Source organism: Tupaia chinensis, unplaced genomic scaffold, assembly GCF_000334495.1.
Source record: "Tupaia chinensis unplaced genomic scaffold, TupChi_1.0 Scaffold000477_1, whole genome shotgun sequence".
Classification (NCBI taxonomy): Eukaryota; Metazoa; Chordata; class Mammalia; order Scandentia; family Tupaiidae; genus Tupaia; species Tupaia belangeri.
In genome coordinates this window covers 1,336,389-1,355,271 of record NW_006159986.1, presented here as the reverse complement: position 1 = coordinate 1,355,271, position 18,883 = coordinate 1,336,389, and the positions used below count along the sequence as shown (strand labels likewise).

Genomic DNA, 18,883 nt, shown 5'->3' with positions numbered 1-18,883 from the left:
TTTTTTTGAGAGAGATTTTCACTGTAGGGCGCGTGCGCTCGCCAGACAGACAGAGAGAGACATAGAGACAGAAAGCGAGAAATCACCCCCCAGGGGGGATGGTCACGCCGCAATCCCCTCTCCTCCATTCTCCTCTCGGGATCTTGGGCACGCACGCACACGCGCCCGGCGTGAGTTTTAAGCCACCGGGTCCGGGACACGAACCGCGGTCGACTACGTGGGAGTCCAGCGACATAGCCACCACGCTAACTGCTGGTTCCCTCCTCTCGGGATCTTGGGCACGCACGCACACACGCCCGGCGTGAGTTTCAAGCCACTGGGTCCGGGACTCGAACCACGGTCGGCTACGTGGGAGTCCGATGATATAGCCATTACGCTAACTGCTGGTTCCAGGTCCCAATTTCTTAAGACACAAAATGAAAACTCCTTCTGTATCTCAGAACGTATCTCTTCATAAATAGTATTCCTAAATGTTAGACTCTGGACAGAACTTACAATCCGTCTCTGTTGTAAGGACTTAGCAGGCAGAGAATTTGTTTTGTGGATGTCCCTCTTTATATATATAAAAGATATCTTACATATCTTTTGTACCTTTTTCACACTATTACAGCAGATACAATTTAATGCAATATTCCTTGCTTTAAATAGCAACTTACTAAATGGGAAAAAATGTGTGCCCCAGTTTTAGAGAACATGCCTTGACCAGTTCCTCCCTAACTGTTCTGTCACTCCCTGGGGCTTTTGAATCATCACTGGAATAAACTCATTAAAGCATCTTCACAGCAGCATTTCTGTAACTGGAAGTGGGCGGAAAATGGTAAAGGGAGAAAACAGATGGTCTTTGTTGTTCATCCTGACTATCACAGAAGTTGCCCTACCAGACAGTTAGGATGTTAGCTCACCTCTTTGTTAAGTTTACATCACAGGGGAAATACAATCAAGTCAGCAGATAACAACCCAGTATGTCCATGAGCAATATAGATAGGCTTTGGATGATGCCCAGATCGGGGGAGGATAGCTTAACACAGAGCTTTTGGCAGTTGGTCATGAGTTCCTGGTGAGTGAGGAAACTAGCCTGGGTACGTGTTTGCTAAAAAAGGTGGGAATCTGACTCCTGGGGCCTAAAGCCGCAGAGAAATCATCTTGCCCATAAAACTATTTGTTTCTTTTAGAGAGATTTTTGCTATAGGGTGTGTGTGCTCCCTGGAGAAACAGAGAGACAGAAAGCAAGAAATCACCCCCCATGGAGGATGGCTATGCCACAATCCCTTCTCATTCTCCTGTTTGGGCACACACACACATGCACCCACCCTGAGTTTTAAGCTACCAGGTCTGGTACTTGAACTACAGTCAACTATGTGGGATTCCAGCAACATAACCATTACATCATGTTCTGGTCCCAATAAAATTATTTAAAAAGAGATTGATGAAAGATGTTCAAATGCAAGTTTAGGCAGAGGAGGATAATATACACCCAGTGGTGATAAGATTGCAGTGCATGAAAAAAAAAAAAAAAAGATTGCAGTGCATGTGTTGGCAGGTCTGTATGCCAACTTTACCCATTCCACTTCTTTCTTTAAGTACCCCGAATTGAAGGCAGAAGATACTATCACAGCTTTTAAATATTATGACTCTTTACTTTTAATTATTTATTTTGAAAATTTTACTTATTAATATTTAAAATTTTTCTATAGAGTACATGTGCTCACCCAAGAGAGAGAAGAGAAAGAGAATGTTGCCAGATCCAGGACTTGAACCATGGTCGACCATGTGGGAGTCCAGTGTCTTAACCACTGTGCTACCTACTAGTCCCCATAGCACATCTTTTTTTTTTTTTTTTTTTTTTTTAAGAATTATTTTAGGGGCTGCCAGGTGGCACTGTGGTTAAGGTGCTAGACTCTCACATAACCAACCATGGTTTGAGTCCTGGATGTGGTGACTTGCCTTCTCACTTTCCCTTTCTCTCTCTCCCTCTGTCTTTCTCTGGTCAAATTAAGTAATAATAACAATAATAACAAATTCGGGAACCAGCAGTTAGCGTAATAGCTATGTCGCTGGACTCCCACGTAGTTGACTGTGGTTCGCATCCTGGACCCGGTGGCTTAAAACTCATGCCGGGCGCATGTGCGTGCGTGCCCAAGATCCCGAGAGGAGAATGGAGGAGAAGGGATTGCGGCGTACCATCCCCCCTGGGGGGTGATTTCTCGCTTTCTGTCTCTATGTCTCTCTCTGTCTGTCTGGCGAGCGCATGCGCCCTATAGAGAAAACCTCTCAAAAAAAAAATAATAACAAATTTTAAAAAAAGGAAAAAATTATTATTTAATTAATTTACTTATATGTTTATTTAGGAGATGCTTTTACTATAGGGCATGTGCACGTGCCAGAAAGACAGAGAGAGACAAAGAGACAGAAAGTGAAAAATCACCCCCCAGGGGGGATGGTCACACCACAATCCCTTCTCCTCTATTTTCCTCTTGGGATCTTGGACACACATGTACATGTGCCCGGCGTGAGTTTAAGCCACCGGGACCAGGACTCGAACCACAGTCGACTACGTGGGAGTCTGGTGACATAGCCATTACACCAACTTCTAGTCCCTTATTTATTTATTTTTAATTTGTGATAGGGCACATACTCTCACCAGAGAGAAAAAATGAGAAAGCAAGCCACCAGATCCAGGACTCAAACCACAGTTGGTCATGGGGGAAGTCCAATGCCCCAACCACCACACCACCTACTGGCCCTTATATCACAACTTTTTAAAGTTTTGGGTCAGTTTTATTCTTAGGTACATTTTGTTTTGTTTTGTTTCTTAAAGATTTATCTGAATTTTCTTTTTAAGCAAACGTGAAAATCGTCTTACTTTTGTTGGGCTTGTACCAGGTATCTCTAGGTTTTGGCATAGTAAAGGGTGCTGGACTCCCACATGGCCCACTGTGGTTCGAGTCCTAGACATGGTGACTTACTTTCTCCCTTTCTCTCTTTTCCTCTCTTGTCAAATTAAAATAAATAAAATAAATAAATAAAGTTAAATAAAATAATTCTTTACTTTTTTTTTTTTTATGGAGAGGTTTTTGCTACAAGGCGCGTGCGCTCACCAAACAGACAGAGAGAGACAGAGAGACAGAAAGCAAGAAATCACCTTCCAGGGGTGATGGCCATGCCACAATCCCTTCTCCTCCATTCTCCTCTTGGGATCTTGGGCACGCATGCACATGTGCCCGGCGTGAGTTTAAGTCACTGGGTCCGGGACTCGAACCGCAGTCGGCTACGTGGGAGTCCAGCGACATAGCCATTACGCTAACTGCTGGCCCCAAATAAAATAATTCTTAAAAAAAAATATTTTGGGCATGCATACCACTGGGTCTGGGACTGAAACCACAAGGTTGACTTTGTGGGGTTTAGCTGTCTTAATCACCAGGCCACCTACTGGCCCAATAATTTTTGTTTTTTTAAAATTTTTGCTGTAGGGCACATGCATTTACCAGAGAAAGAGAGGAAGATAGAGAATATGAGAGAGTATCCCCCACGGAGGATGGCCACACTGCTATCTCTTCTCCATTCTGGTCTCAAGATTTTGGGTACATTTGCACATGCCGCCTGTGTATTTTTCTTTCTTTTTCTGTAGAGGTTTGTGCCAGTGTGTGTGCTTGCCAGAGAGAGAGAGAGAGAGACAGAGACAGTGAGAAGGTGAGAAATTCCCCCCAAGGGAGATGACCATGCCTCAATCCGTTCTCCTCCCAGGATCTTGGGCATACACACACAAGCACCTGGCGGAGTTTCAGTCCACCAGGTCTGGGACACAAGCAGTGATCGATCACATGGGAGTCTAGAGACGTAACAGTTGCGCCGCCTGCTGGTCCCTTGATAAATTATTTAAAGAAAAACATCCTAAAATTGACATATTTTCTTTTTAAAGAATTATTTTATTTAACTTTATTATTTATTAATATTTTAAAATCTGACCAGAGAGGGACAGAGAGAGAAGGAGAGAGAGAGAGAGGGGGGAAGTGAGAAAGCAAGCTGCCAGGTCTGGGACTCGAACTGCTGTTGGCCATGTGGGAGTTCAGTCCCCTTAATCACCAGACCACCTGCTGGTCCCAACTGACATTTTTTTTTAGAGGTTTTTGCTATAGGGCACGTGTACTTGCCAGACAGAGAGAGACAGACAAAGCAAGAAATCACCCCCCGCAGGGGGGATGGCCACGTCGCAATCCCTTCTCCTCCATTCTCCTCTCGGGATCTTGAGCACGCACGCACACGCGCCCAGCATGAGTTTTAAGCCACTGGGTCTGGGACGCAAACCGTGGTCGACTATGTGGGAGTCCAGTGACATAGCCATTATGTTAACTGCTGGTCCCCCAATTGACATATTTTCTATTAATTCCAGTAAAACTTGCCTTGTGGAAGTACAGATTAAGTTAAGATAGGAAATCGATTTATTTTTTTGATTTTGCTGGAACGGCTCATAGTTTAAACAGTTTGAGGGATTCTACTTCTACAGGGTTTAAGCATCAACAGACAGGTTCGCAGGTTGGGAATGGAGGGCCCAGGGAGATACATGGCTGCCCAGGTGGGTGACCAGATTTCAGTCACCCTTTGTGTGGTGGCTCTGAAACGGGTCTGGGTGTTGAGGACACAGCACAATGAGGTTGAGAAAGCAATAGGGATGCAGGAAGCAGATGGGAAGGGCAGGTTAGACAGCTTTGGTGAGCAGCTGAAGGAGGGAGAGACCAGCATAAAGGGCACACAGGCGGGGGAGGGTGTCTGGGTCCCACATGTACTGGGGACCTGATCTCTGCACTTCCAGGCCACTCAGTCCTACTAGGGCCTCTGTGAGGGTCAATTCCTCTTCTCCAAGGGAAGAGAGCAGCTTGGGGTGCAGGGGGAAAACCCCCTCTTTATCCTGCAGGAAATTCTGTTCCATTGTGCTCTCCACCTAGAAAGAACCAAGACAGTGTGAAGAGAAAGAACGGGAAACCACTCTTCCTCTCTCCTAACTCACACACATCACAAAGAAAGCTGCTTGCCTCTTACTGGACCTCCTTGCCTTACCCTCTATTACTGCTCTCTCTAGGGTCTTTTTTTTTTTTTAATATTTATTCATATTTTTTTGAGAAGTTTTCACTATAGCGCACATGCGCTCACCAGAAAGACAGAGACAGAGCGACAGAAAGCGAGAAATCACCCCCCGGGGGGATGGCCATGCCGCAATCCCTTCTCCTCCATTCTCCTCCCAGGATCTTGGGCACGCATGCACATGTGCCCAGTGTGAGTTTAAGCCACTGGTTCCAGGACCTGAACTGTAGTCGACTACATGGGAGTCCAGCAATGTAGCCATTATGCCATCTGCTGGCAGGTGTTGTGGTGGTTAGGCTGGACTCCCACATAGCTGACTGTGGTTCAAGTCCTGAACCTGGTGGTTTGCTTTTTCACTTTCTCTCTCTCTCACGCTCACTCTGTCCCTCTCTGGTCAAAATAAAGAAAGAAAGAAAGTTGAATAAAATAAATAAATAAAAGATCAACCTGACAAATCCAGGTCATCGCCAGAAATTCACTCTTCTACCTCGTGCGAAATAGCAAAGAAAAAACTTGCAGAGGAATGAAACGCAGGCGTGACCTCCTGGGATAAGACAGGGCCCTCTAGGATGTTCTGTCACTAGACTAAATGTGCATCTCCCCCCACTCGGTGCTCCCTCCCACTCTCCCCAGCATCTACCCTTATTTTCTCACCAACTTTAACTGCACAGGTAAGATCTTTTTCTCCATGGATTTTACCAGCAGCTTCTGTTGGGCTTCGCTTAGCTCTAGAGAATAAAGAGAAGAGATGGGTGTCGCAGGTGCAGAGGGAGCTACAGATCCCAGACAGGTGCACTTCTCCCAGGATGGCGCCATACGGGCATTGCCACCTTCACGGTGAATGCCTGCTTCATGCCAGACACCTAGGTAAAAATTGCACTCTCGGGGCCAACTGCTGGCATGCAGGTTAAGATGACCGGATCCCATGTGGTCAGTTGTGCAGTTCGAGTCCTGGACCTGGTGACTTGAGAAACAGTTTGGGTGCCTGTGTGCCCAAAACCCTGAGAGGAGAATGGAGAAGACGGGATCGCAGTGTGGCCATCCCCCCAGGAAGGGGGATTGATTTTTCATTTTCTCTCTCTCCAGCTAGTGCATGTGCCCTATAGCAAATTTTTAAAAAAGAAAGGAAGAAAGAGAAAGAAAACTGAACTCTCTTTACTTTAGGAACCTGTGGCCTTGTGGAAAAGAGACAGTAAGGTGTGACCCAGTCCAGGCTGTTGGGGGAGCCACAGCTGACAGGTCTGCTTGGTCTTGGAGTCGGAGGGCAGACTCAAGAGAACAACATCTCAGCTTATACCTGAAAGACCAAAGAGTTTTTCTAAGTGGGGAAGTGTTTCATGCGGAAGGAAGAAGATAATTCAGGGGCAAGAGCAAAACATCTTAACCTGAAAATTAACACCTGAAATTAAAGCTAAAGGGATCAGTATAAAAGTGATGAACTTAGTTACATGCAGAAGTTTTAAATATGCAGCTGACAGAACCAGGATTATTTCCCAACCTCTCGTCTTCTCAGACTCCCATGGCTGCCATAGTGAATTTTTTTGGGAAAAAAAATTATATATAAAAATATATTTATTTATAAATATATATACATAGAAATATATGTTTATATGTAAGTATAAATTTATATGCATATATTATATAGAATATAAAAATAAATATATAATATATATTAAATAAATACATATATATATATTAGTTTTGTTATAGGGTGTGTGCACTTGCCAGAGAGAGAGGAAGAGTGGCCACGATTCCTTCTCCAGTTTCCTCTCAGGATTTTGGACATGCATATGTGCTCAGTATGATTTTTTTAAAGATTTATTTTAACTTTATTTATTTGACCAGAGAGGGACAGAGTGAGAGAGAGAGAGGGAAAATGAGAAAGCAAGCCACCAGGTCTGGAACCCGAACCACGGTCAGCATGGGAGTCCAGCTCCTAAACACCCCACCACCTGCTGGCCCCTCCAGTGTGATTTTTAAGCTTCTGGGTCCAGGGTGTGAACCTGCAAGTCGGCCGCGTGGCATCAAGTGCCTTAACCTCCACATCACCTGCAGGCCCCTGGAACGAAACTCTTTTTTTTTTCTTTTTAGAGGTTTTGCCACAGGGCACGTGCGCTCGCCAGAGAGAGACAGAAACAGTGAGAGGGAAAGTGAGAAATCACACACACACACCCCCAGGGAAGGGAGGAGGATAGCCATACCCCAATCCCTTCTCCATTCTCTTCCCGGGATCTTGGGCAAGCATGCACACAGGCCTGGTGTGATTGTCAAGCCACCAGGTCCGGACTCAAATGGCACTTGGCCATGTGGGGGTCCAGCAACGGAACCATGTGCCAACTGCTGGCCCCATTTTTTGTTTTAAAATGTAGATATAAACTACTTAACTGTGATATGAGTTGCCTGGCATTCATTGACCCTTTTGGGGTGCCGTTCAAGTGATTCATTTCTACCCCTGGAAAGGACTATAAATGAAGACCTTGTTCCTGGCTTACCTGTTAGGGCTCCGAGGAAATAGAGAACGGCACCCATCACGTCTTTTGATAGTAGGACATCTTTTGGGAGTGCCTCCAGGGTCACTTCATGCCCCTTGTCTAAAGCCCCTTCAAGCTGTGGGGAAAGGTGGGTGACTATTTAAGATAACATGTATAAAGGTCCCATCACTGTACCTGGCACATTATAATCCTTGTCACGTACGAACACTCTCCATTCCCTCCTTATTTTGAACTGTCAAGTTCTGACAAGAATCGGACCCTTGGGCTCCTTGGTCCCTGAGTTTCGGACCCTGGAAAGGAAATCTTCTAGCCTCCTCCCAGCACGAGGCCCTCTAGCCTGCTGCTCACCCTCTGTCCATCAGGAGGGAGCAGGTGCCGTGGGGGAACCATACTGTGTGTCCTTTTCCAGAGCACCCAGGGAGCAGCAGTGGACTGGCAGCTTGGGCAACCTGGCCAGCGGTGGGGGAGGCGTCCACTATCGATTCCCCACATCACTGGCTCCTGCCACTGTCAGATCCCCCAGTCAGCTGCAATACTCACCCCCACCTCTAGCAAAATCTTCCCTCGGCCCGTCTGCCATCCTTCCACTGGAAGCTCACCGTGAGTTCAAGGTCTTGTAGCTCTTTTTTCTTCCCTAGAAGTTTGCTGAGGGAGCTGAGCAGGGACCTCTGCCCGGCCTGGCTCAGCTTTTCCACTTCTTTGGTCTCTCTTTGAACCTCTTCTTTTAGGGTCTTGAAGTCCTCATGTACCTCCCCTATGGGGACAGGAAATGTGGCAAGCAGCTCTCTATCTGGGGCCCTCCCTGTTCAGTAAGCATTCTCCCTGCAGGGCTCCTTCCCTCAAGCCGCCATGCCCTGCTCCTGTCTGGAGCCTGGCCTCTGCTTTCTCTACCAAGGGTTAAGGTTATGAAGTCATCTACCAGCCGTGACTTGAGGGTTGAGGTGAGAAGGTGAGCCAGGACCCACGTTATCATTTCATCCAACCATTGGGTTTCCCTGAGATCCCAGGCCTCGACTCATCTCAGTACACGATGTCCTCCCTTTCTCTAAGTTTCCAGCTTAAAGTTGAGCAGGAAGGCCTGTTTCCCTCCTCATGAGTTCGTTGACAAAGATGAGTGACGTGGCAACTGAGCGAAGACCACGCTGGGGCTCTTCCAGAGAACACTGGGTCTGCGTCCAGGTATGTAGGGGGATCAGGGACAGTTTGAATCATAGCTCGACCCTCCGGGGGCCTGGCATCCTTGGGATACTCCAGCTTGCTTTGGAGCGAGTGGCTCTTATCCCCAGGACCCGGGACTCAAACGCTTTCTCATCTCTCTGCCCTTATCCCTTTCCTGCCACCCTCTTGTCAAAGTCTTGGGAGAAACTCACAAAATTCCTTACCAACATCAGATGCCTGGATAACTGAGAAAATGAGAAGAAAAAAAAGACAACAGTTAAGAACACACTCCTTCAGGATGCCAGCTCTAGCCAGGAGACACGACACTGACAGGGATGGGGAAACATGTTCTGTCTCCCGAAACATCCCAGCTACTTATTTATTTTTTGCTATAGATCACATACACATGTAGATCACCAGAGAGACAGAGAGAGACCGAGAGACAGAAAAAGAGAAATCATCCCCAGGGGGGAGATGGCCATGTCACCACAATCCCTTCTCCATTCTCCTCTCAGGATTTTGGGCATGCATGCACACATGCTTGGAGTGAGTTTCAAACCACTGGGTCTGTGATGTGAACCTCAGTCAGCCACATGAAAGTCCAGCCCTTAACCACTACCCCACCTGCTGGTCCCAGACCCCAGATATCTAAGGACACTCTTGCCCCATTCCTAGGAGGCAGGAGTGGGTCAGGAGGAAAGCTAATGGATGGTGTAAAGGAGCACCTGGATTGAGTTGGTGTCACTGTGACTCAGAGGTCCTGCCCCAGTTGCTGGGTGACAGAGTTGCAGATGTGTGTGTAACAGGTTGTACACGCACAGGCCCTTGAGGTCAAAGGTCTGTCTAAACCATCACACCACCTGGGCATCTCGTCCAAGACTTCCCCCTTCCCCTGCTTTTGGAATTTCTCCCACGTTTTAGGGACAATTGTCTGCTGAGACCTGCTCTGCCATTTTCCCTGTCAATCCCACAGAGAAGGACAGAAAAAGAGTATAGAATTTTAAAATTCCGAGTCAAGGAAGATACAGTGGAATGAAAAGAGACACTTACGGGTGAGCTTCTCTTCTGGCTTTCCTGAAGACAGAAACAATTCACACCTGTCAGCATAAAACCTATTCCTGTCCTTTTATCTCGAGCAGTTGTCAGGCAGCTTGATCAGTGATCATTATAAAAACACATGGAGATGATGTCAGCTCACCCGCCCCCACAATTTGGGAACACATGCTGCCTGCTAGTCTCATTTCTCCTTCCGATAGAGCCTTCCAGCCTCCATCTTTGGTTTCTCTGTCTCTCTTGGGCATTATTGATGTGCCTCTGTCTGTCTTTCCTGTAGTCAAGGTAGATACTCAGAGACCTGGGAAACCAAGCAGGGACTTCTAGGGGTTTATAGTACATTCTGCTGGAGAGTGGAGTCTTAGTCTCTGAGTCTTAGTTGCCTCGTCTGTAAAACGCCGCTAACGTCAGGGGTCGGGCAGAAGATGGGGGCCAGTAAGCACTTTCACTTACCTTCGGGAGGGAAGGTTTGCATGTTATCATTGTAGATATGTGGAATATCTGTAAGGAGGAGCAGAGGGGTGAGCAGAGGACACTTAGCCAGTGCCCCACCTTTTCTTCTGTAGTCTCAGCTAGGGCTCTAAAAGCCAGGATACTAGCCCTCAAGTCCCTAATCTAATCCTCTACTCAACCTCCATTGCTGGGAGTAATCTTCTCCCCTTGTAAACTCTCCCATGAGGACACTACTTTTTTTTTTTTTTTTGAGTTGTTATTTAATTTTTTTGTTTAAGGAGATTTTTGCTATAGGGTGCATGTGCTCATTGAGACAGAGACAGAGAGACAGAAAGTGAGAAATCACCCCCCAGTGGGGATGGCCACACTGCAATCCCCTTCTCCTCCATTCTCCTCTTGGGATTTTGGGCATTCACGCACGTGCACCCAGTGTGAGTTTCAGGCCTCTGGGTCCAGGACTCTAACTGCAGTCGACCATGCGGGAGTCCAGCGACATAACCATTATGCTATCTGCTGGTCTCAAGGACACTATTTTCTACTTTGCACAGTGGTACAGGTATCTGTGTCTGTTTCTCTCTTTGGCCCAAGATATCTTGTTCATTTTTGAACCCCCTCCCCTCAACAACCGGTGTCTAGCACCCAGGAGATGCTCAGAACCCAGAACCTCCTCCATCCCTCTGTCCAGAGCAGCTCCTCTCTCCAGCTCTATCCCGGCCAGAGGAGCCACAATAAAATATACTACTCCACTCATTCCCTGACGTGGCCACCAGAGGGACTAGGCGCGGGTGAGTCTCATCTTGAGGAAGAACGTGCTGGTCTCTGCTTACCCCACTCATCTTTGCCGTTGACCATCAGCTGTCTCACTCGGAAGGCCAGGACGCAGCCCTTGGGGATGGTTACAGCCTCCTTGTGGTTTACGGATCCCTAGGATTAGACAGCCAGGATTTATGGGTCTGAAGAGATTCTAAGTATGAGACATTGGGAATAGGGGTAGGGAGTAGGTGGAAGGCCAGACCTGAGAGCCTCAGGGGGATGAGAAGTAGGGAATTCTGGGGCCAGCAGGTGGTGTAGTGGTTAAGGCTCTAGATTCTCACATGATCATTTGCAGTTTGAATCCCGGACCTGGAGGCTTGAAACTCACTCAAGGCACATGTGTGTGTGTGTGTAAGATCCTGAGAGGAGAATGGAGGAGAAGGGATTGCGGGGTGGCCATCCCCCCTGGGGGTGATTTCTCACTTTCTGTCTCTCCGGTGAGCGCGCGTGCTCTATAGCAAAACAAAATGAAACAAAAGCAAACAAACTCTCTGAATAAATAAGTAAAATTGAAAAAGAAGTTGGGAATTCTTAGCTCACATCCCTGATTACCTTTCCACCTGGCCTGGACGTCCTGGGATGGGCTTCGAAGGCCTCCTGCCCATCTCCCTGACCATCCCTCTAATGACCTGCATCTCTCTTCCTAGATCAGACACACAAAGGGAACTGGGCAGACCTGCTCCATCACCTGCCGGAGCAGCACCCTGCCCCACCTAGAGCTTCCATCTAGGTCTAGTGCCCTCCTCTGCACCATCTGTCCCATGCTTGCCTCACTCAGGAAGCCTTCCATGACTAACCCCTACTCTTGGCTCCGAATTCCAAATCATTCTTTGAATATTTATGCTCAAGAGATACATGCATGTAAAGCATTATTTATGTTCACAGAACTTTCTAAGCCTGTGTTCTCTGGGCCTTAACCTACCTGTCTCCCCTATGAACCTGAGAGCCTTAGTGAGCAAGGCTATCTTCCCTGTAGACTGAGAGCACCAGGAGGGAGAATCCATGAGTTTGAGTTTCCCTCACAACATTCCAGGGATCCCGCAGGGGTCTGTCCATACTGGGCGCTACTGACCAGAGGAGACACTTGTGTCTGGGGTTTGGATCTTTCTTTCTTTTTTTTTTCTGTAGGACGCATGCACTCACTGGAGAGAGACAGAGAGACAGAGAGAGAGAGAGAGAGAGGGAAGGTGAGGAATCACCCTCCCAGAGGGGATGGCCATGCCACAATCCCTTCTCCTCCATTCTCTCGGGGTATTTGGGTGCACACACACACACGTACACACACACTCGGCATGATTTTCAGACTGCAGGTCTAGCACTCAAACTGCACAGCCGGCCACATGGGATCCAGCCGCCTTAATCTCCATGCCACCTGCTGGCGCCTGGGGTTTGGGTCTTTTTTGAAGAGCATGGTCCTTTTCAATATTCTGGATGGCCTCTGATTGGGCAGTTATTGAAACCTCTGAGAAGGGGCCGACCGTGTGTGTGTGTGTGTGTGTGTGTGTGTGTGTGTGTTGCATGTGTCAGAGCCAAACCTGTAGCCCCAGTGGAGCGAAGAATGGGAGGGAGAAGCAGCCCTCCGCCTTGCCGGCCCTCTCCAGGGTGACCTCCTGCACGGTCTCCACCACCTCCATCACCACGTACAGGTTCTCCCCTCGGTCTCGCATCTCCTTCAGGAACGGGTGATCTGCTTCCAACTTCCTGTGGCAGCAGAATGGGAAGGAGCTGCAGCGATCTTCCCCATGTCTGAGCCGTGCCCTTTCTGTCATTCCTGGGAACTAGGCGTGTGTGTCAGCGAAGGACCCCACAGCAGGACGGAGGCCGAGACCCACTCCCCCGCGTACCAGCAGGGCAGCGTCTCTGAGTCTCAATCACCTCATCTGAAAAATGAGGATAACGACACCCACCTCCAGGGTTCTTGAGAGATGAACTGGGCCGTGACCTGGCACCGCACCTGTCTCAGAGCAGGGCCTCAGCTACTCAGCTATTTTCCACCCCTTACCCTTCAGCCCAGGGTGAATTCTCCTCCCTTTCCTCCCTGTTCATTTCTTCTGGGATTCTTTTCTCTCCTTTTTTTTTTTTTTTTTCCTTTTTCTTGCCATGAAAGCCAGTTTCTCCTCTCTACTTGGTCCTTCTCTTTCCTACCATATATAAACATCTTTTTTTTTTTTTTGAGAGATCACCATCCCCCCAAGAAGGGATGGCCAGGCTGCAACCCCTTCTCCTCCATTCTCCTCTCAGGATTTTGGGCAAGCATGCACATGCGTCCACCGTGAGTTTAAGCCACCGGGTCCGGGACTTGAACCGCGGTCGACTGACTACTTGGGAGTCCAGTGACATAGCCATTATGCCAACTGCTGGTCCCCCATATATATACATCTTTATGATATAAAACACACACTTGCTTTGATCTTACTCTTTCCTCGAATCATCACCTCATTTCTTTCTTTTACTTCGTTAGTAAATATCTGAAAAGACTGGCCATACCCAATCTTTTGGGCAGCCATTTTTTGCTGCCTACCCCTACATTCTTTGTAATTTGGCTTCTGTTTACATTTCTCAACTGCAGTCACAGTGACCTCCTACCAGCCAAGTCAATGACCTTCTCTAACTCTGGTCAGTATGGGCTCTGCTGTCCAAACCCTCCCCGCAATGTCGTCTTCTCTTGGCTTCTGGTCACACCTATTGCTCTGGTTTTACTCCTTTCTTGCTTCTAAGTATTATCCATCTGTCTGCATCCCATTTTCTTTCTTTCTTTTTTTTTTATTTTTTTGGAGAGGTTTTTGCCATAGGGCACGTGTGCTCACCAGACAGACAGAGAGAGACAGAGAGACAGAAAGCAAGCGAGAAATCACCCCCCAGGGGGGATGGCCACCCTGCAATCCCTTCTCCTCCATTCTCCTCTCGGGATCTTGGACACGCATATACATGCACCCGGCGGGAGTTTAAGCCACCGAGTCTGGGACTCGAACCATGGTTGACTACATGGAAGTCCAGTGACATAGCCCTTACGCTAACTGCTGGTCCCCATCCCATTTTCTTTTTCTTTTTTCTCTTAGTGTTTGCTATAGGGTGTGTGTGCTTACTAGAGAAATGAGAGAAAGAGAGAGAGGGGGAGAGAATGGGAAATCTCTCCTCCCACCCTCAGGGAGCATGGCTACATCACAATTCCTTCTCCATTCTCTTGGAATTTTTTAAAATATTAATTTAATTCAATTTATTTATTCATTTATTTTCATTTGACCAGAGACAGACATGGGGGGTGGGGGGGTGGAGTGAGAAAGCAAGCCACCAGGTCCAGGACTTGAACTGTGGTTTGCATGTGGGAGTATCCAGTACCTTAACCACCACGCCACCTGCTGGCCCCATCTCTTGGAATTTTTGAACACACATGCACACATGCTAGTGTGATTTTAAAGCCATCAGGTCTGGGATTCGAACTGTACAGTGGGCCCTGTCGGATCCAGTACCCTAACCTCCATGCCACCTGCTGACCTTATAGTCAGTTTTCTAGTTTCTTCAGTTCTCTAAGATTCTGCTCTCATCCCCTCTTCTCTGTCCTCTGAGTCCCTCCGACGGTCCCATCCCCATCCCTGCACTAGTCATCCTGACCCCCACTTCCGTGTGTTCACCTCAAGTCCTCCTCCAAGCCCCAGGCCCTTATTTCCAACTACCTGTTAGCGTTCTCAGCTGGTGTCACAAACTCACACGTCCAAAAGGAACTCAGCCTTTCTCTCCAAATCCACCTCTCACCTTGTCCTCATGTTGGTCACCTGTTATGTCACCTTTAATATCTGTAATGTCACCATCTGGGTCAAACCTCAGAGTCACCTTTGACAAGTCCTCTCCCTCCCCCTGTGATGGGCTGCCAAGTGCAGCCAGTCTACTGCCCTTTGGGAGAGGCCTCCCATCTGCTTCCCCTCTTTATTCCGACTGCTCTTCCCCTGCTCACGTCTTCCCTTTACCTCTCCGAGGGGACAGTGGAACGATGTCGCACCTGGTCTGCCTCCTTTGAGCCCCTGTCCCTGTTCTACCTGACATACTTCCTCTGTCAGGCAAGACTAGTCATGAGACACGGCAGAGCATCGCCAGGGCCTCGCAGTACCTCCATCTCTTGGACCTGGCCACCTTCCACCTCCCTGTTACCTCATTCATACCTCTTGTCCCTGCCAACCCGGCAATTCATGATCCCTTCTAGGTTTGGGATTTGTCTTCCGTGTGTCTTTGTAATGCCTTTCTCCCAGTCCTAGATGTCCAATTTCTGCTCATCCGTGTGTGTGTGTGTGTGTGTGCGTGCTGGGGGACACGTGCACTTGCCAGAGAGACAGCGTGGAGGAGAAAGCACGCTCCGTGGGGAATGGTCAGGCCGCAAACCCTTCTCCTCGGTTACTCCCTGCTTTCAGAATTCTGGGCACATGTGCATACATATACACACTCTCAACATGTTTCTCGAGATGCTGGATCTGGGATTCAAGCTGCAGGGTTGGCCATGTGGGATCTGGCTGCCTTAGCTACCAGGCCATTGAGCTGGCTCTGGTGTGCATTTTTTTTTTTTTTTTGAGAGGTTTTCGCTATAGGGCACGTGCGCTCGCCAGAAAGACAGAGAGAGACAGAGAGATAGAAAGCGAGAAATCACCCCCCAGGGGGGATGGCCATGCCGCAATCCCTTCTCCTCCATTCACCTCTCGGGACCTTGGGCATGCGCGCGCACGCGCCTGGCATGAGTTTAAGCCACTGGGTCCAGGATGCGAACCGCAGTCGACTGCGTGGGAGTCCAGCAACATAGCCATTACGCTAACTGCTGGTCCCTCTAGTGTCCATTTTTCACACTCCTAGATCACAAGGTTCTAGGGCGAAAGTGTTCTAGGTGCACCCAGGACATAGTAGGATTTGCACCTAATGAGAGAGCTACATAAATCTTTCCTGGGCAGCTCCCCAGTACCCCACCCTTCCTTTCTGCCTCCCCAGGCCTCACCGCCTTTCGACCACTACTTAACTACTTAGAAGCCAGTTCTCCTGTCAAGACAAATATCCCTGGCGCTTAGCGTCCACAAGCATCTGCCACACCCTTAGTGCTGCTGGGGCCGCATTCCTGGGGGAATGATGGCATGGGTATTGGGCCAGCCAGGAGGCTTCGTTTATGAGGGCAGAATGCTTGCTCATGTCACAGGAGGGAGCAGACCCCTTCTCTCTCCAGGGTATTTTGTGGTCTTAGACCTGGAAGGAACCGTTGAGACTGTCATTCGACCGCATCGTGTGCAGGAAAGAACTCTAAGGTCCCAAGAGAAGTGACTTTTCCAGGGTCACTCAGCAGGGTAATGTGAATATGCTCATCCCAGGAGTGCGTGACGGTGGGAGGGGTCCTGGAGGCGATGAGAGGACAGGGAGGAGTGGTCAGGAGTGGCTTGGGTGTACCCACAGGCTAGAGGGTCATCCTTGGGAGCTTCCCTGCGATGACCACCTTGGCAAAGTCAGTGTGAGGGCCCTATTATTCTACTCGCCATCCAAGCACCCTTTCCACACTGCCACAGCCCTTCCCGGAAGCCCCGCGGCCCCTTCCACTCCCACCTCTCCTCGCGCAAGGTCTCCAGGGCCTTGGGAGCCACGCTGAGTGTCTGGACCTCCAGAGTGCTGTTCCGGGAGAGCCCTGCAGTCCCCTTCACCTTCACTGTCTTCGGCACGTCCACGTCTCCCTCCACTCGGGCATCCAGCATATTCTTAAAGCCAAAGTTGCCCGTGTCTGTTGGATCTGCAGGAGGGCAAAGGACAGAGGGGGCTGTGCCAAGGGGTGTCCGTCTTCCCACCACACCCTCTGCTCCTAATGAGAGCTCTGGGCTGGATGACACCCGACCGCATCTGTGCAGAAAGACTTCGGGGTTCTCCTGCCTGGCTCCCGCTCTGTGATCCCCAGTGCCCGGCCCTCACCCGGGGTACCTGAGGGCGAGCTGCCGGGCTCCAGCACATCCAGAAGGGTGTAGTCGGTGCGCACGTACCGGGCCCCCCAGAAGAGCGTGCTCTTCCTCTTCCTCAGCACCAGGCAGAAGGGGTGGAAGCGCTTGAAGTCAATGAGGCTGTCCAGGGGTGTCAGGTCCCCTCGAGGGTTTAGCTGCCTGGCCAGGGCCCGCGTGACATTTTCAAACATGGTCATCGTCTCTGTGAGGGCAGGAGAGACAGGAAGAGTGTCACGGTGACAGCTGAGGAGATCAGGACACGGTAAGGCTCCTGCAGAGAGCAGTCCTTCCGCTCCGAGGCAGGGAGAGCTCTTCAAGACGCCTGGAGCACCCTGTCTGAGCTGGAGAGAACCCAAAGAATCTTCGTTTTTGATGTGGAAACTAGAGCCAGGAGCTGTGCCAGCTGCCCGAAGTTGTACAGACAGCTCGCAAACCAGACCGCCCCTTCCCCTGGTGAGGCTCTGTCCTCGCTCCACCCTCGTTTTCTACAGACACGGAGCTGGCCGGATCATCCCATTAGCCATGGGCATCAAGCATCCTCATTCCGTCACACCAGACCCCAGTGACAGGTCCGAGGACGCTGGGGAAGAGAAGGGGCTGTCGCTGTGCCCAGGGCGTGGGAGGCGGAGCTGCTCACCCAGGTCGCTGCCCTTTCTTTGGGTGGGGGTACACTGCCCTGGGCCCTCCTGCTCCCTGCGTTTGCTTCTTCTCTTACAGTCCCCCTTCTCGATCTTAAGACTCCCACGGCATCCTTCAAGACCCACTTCGTGACCCCTCAGGCAGCTGGTGACTCCACCTGTGTTCCTGAAGCAGCTTTTGCTCTCCCTCCGAAACACCTGCACCTCACTGGTGTAGCGACCCGGTCACCTGACTCTTGCCAACTGGACCCTGACCTCCCAGAGCACAGGAAGTGGGTCTGAGTCACCTCGGCAGCATCAGCACCAAGCACAGTGCCTGGCACAGGGCCGGTGCTCGGGGAATGAGTGCGGATGTGGAATGGAATGAACGAAAGAGGCCCTGGGAAACATACGTGGGGGAGAAGGGCCCCTGGGGACTGGGGCCTGTGAGAGCCTGAGGGGCACATTATCAGGTCTCTGTCTCTGAAGTTCATGTCCAAGTGGCTGGGTGGGTGGCCAGCTGGCATGCCCGGATTATGCCCGTGGGTGGAAGATGACACACCAGCTGGTCTGGAAGCACCTTACCTCCCCCTGTGGGTACCTCACAGACGCAGGGCACAGGCATGGATGCGTGGGGCCGTCCTGCCAGCCCCGGTGTGTGTCGTTCACCCCACGTCCTGGGATGGGACAAGACAACCTCTGGCGACCAGCTGTGTGAACCAGGTCAGGGCACAGGTGTTTGCTGCCCCCTCCTTGGCAGAGAGATGCTCACAGGGCCGCCGCTCCCTTCCCTCCGCAAGGACTTTCAGGATGTGCGTCCCACTGGATTCTCAGGAGTCCCACTCTCTTCTGGTTCCACCTGTCCCTCTATGTCCCCAGAAAGCCCCTGCCTTCTCTGCCGTTGACAGGTTCTTACCAGAAGCAGTGTCGAGTACTGTCCGGCAGCTGGTCTGCAGTGAGGCCCAGGGCTCGCTCCGTCCACAGGTTGGAAGAATGACTGTCCCTTGTCAGGACGGGCTGCTTTATGCCTGTGGAGGCAGGGATGCCGGCTTCCAGGGACTCCACCTGGCTCAGTGACCCCACCTCCCTCCTGCTCCACTTCCGGGAGAACAGCATCAACCTGTTCCACGCGTGCCCTGCCCCAGGCCCGGGGCCCTGGCCTCCTGAAGGCTGAGGGGGTGGGTGGGGAGCTGCCAGGCAGGTGCCAGCGTGGGTGGGGCAGCTGGGACTGGGGGGCAGGTGGCAGCTGAAGAATGGCCTTGGAGCT

General features: G+C 50.0%; 1 protein-coding gene across 1 annotated transcript; it reads right to left on the bottom strand.

Annotated features, from left to right (window-relative positions):
* Positions 1–4,338: 4,338 nt before the first annotated feature.
* Positions 4,339–17,682, bottom strand: GSDMA (gasdermin A). Its single transcript, XM_014590677.1, has 12 exons — positions 17,637–17,682; positions 16,983–17,201; positions 16,617–16,797; positions 12,584–12,749; positions 11,063–11,159; positions 10,236–10,283; positions 9,780–9,803; positions 8,954–8,974; positions 8,171–8,325; positions 7,572–7,686; positions 5,734–5,807; positions 4,339–4,939 (listed from the first exon to the last, which is right to left on the bottom strand). Exons 2-12 carry the CDS (start codon positions 17,194–17,196, stop codon positions 4,697–4,699), a joined length of 1,338 nt encoding a protein of 445 aa, XP_014446163.1. The 5' UTR covers positions 17,197–17,201; positions 17,637–17,682; the 3' UTR covers positions 4,339–4,696.
* Between the last annotated feature and the right edge of the window lie 1,201 nt (positions 17,683–18,883).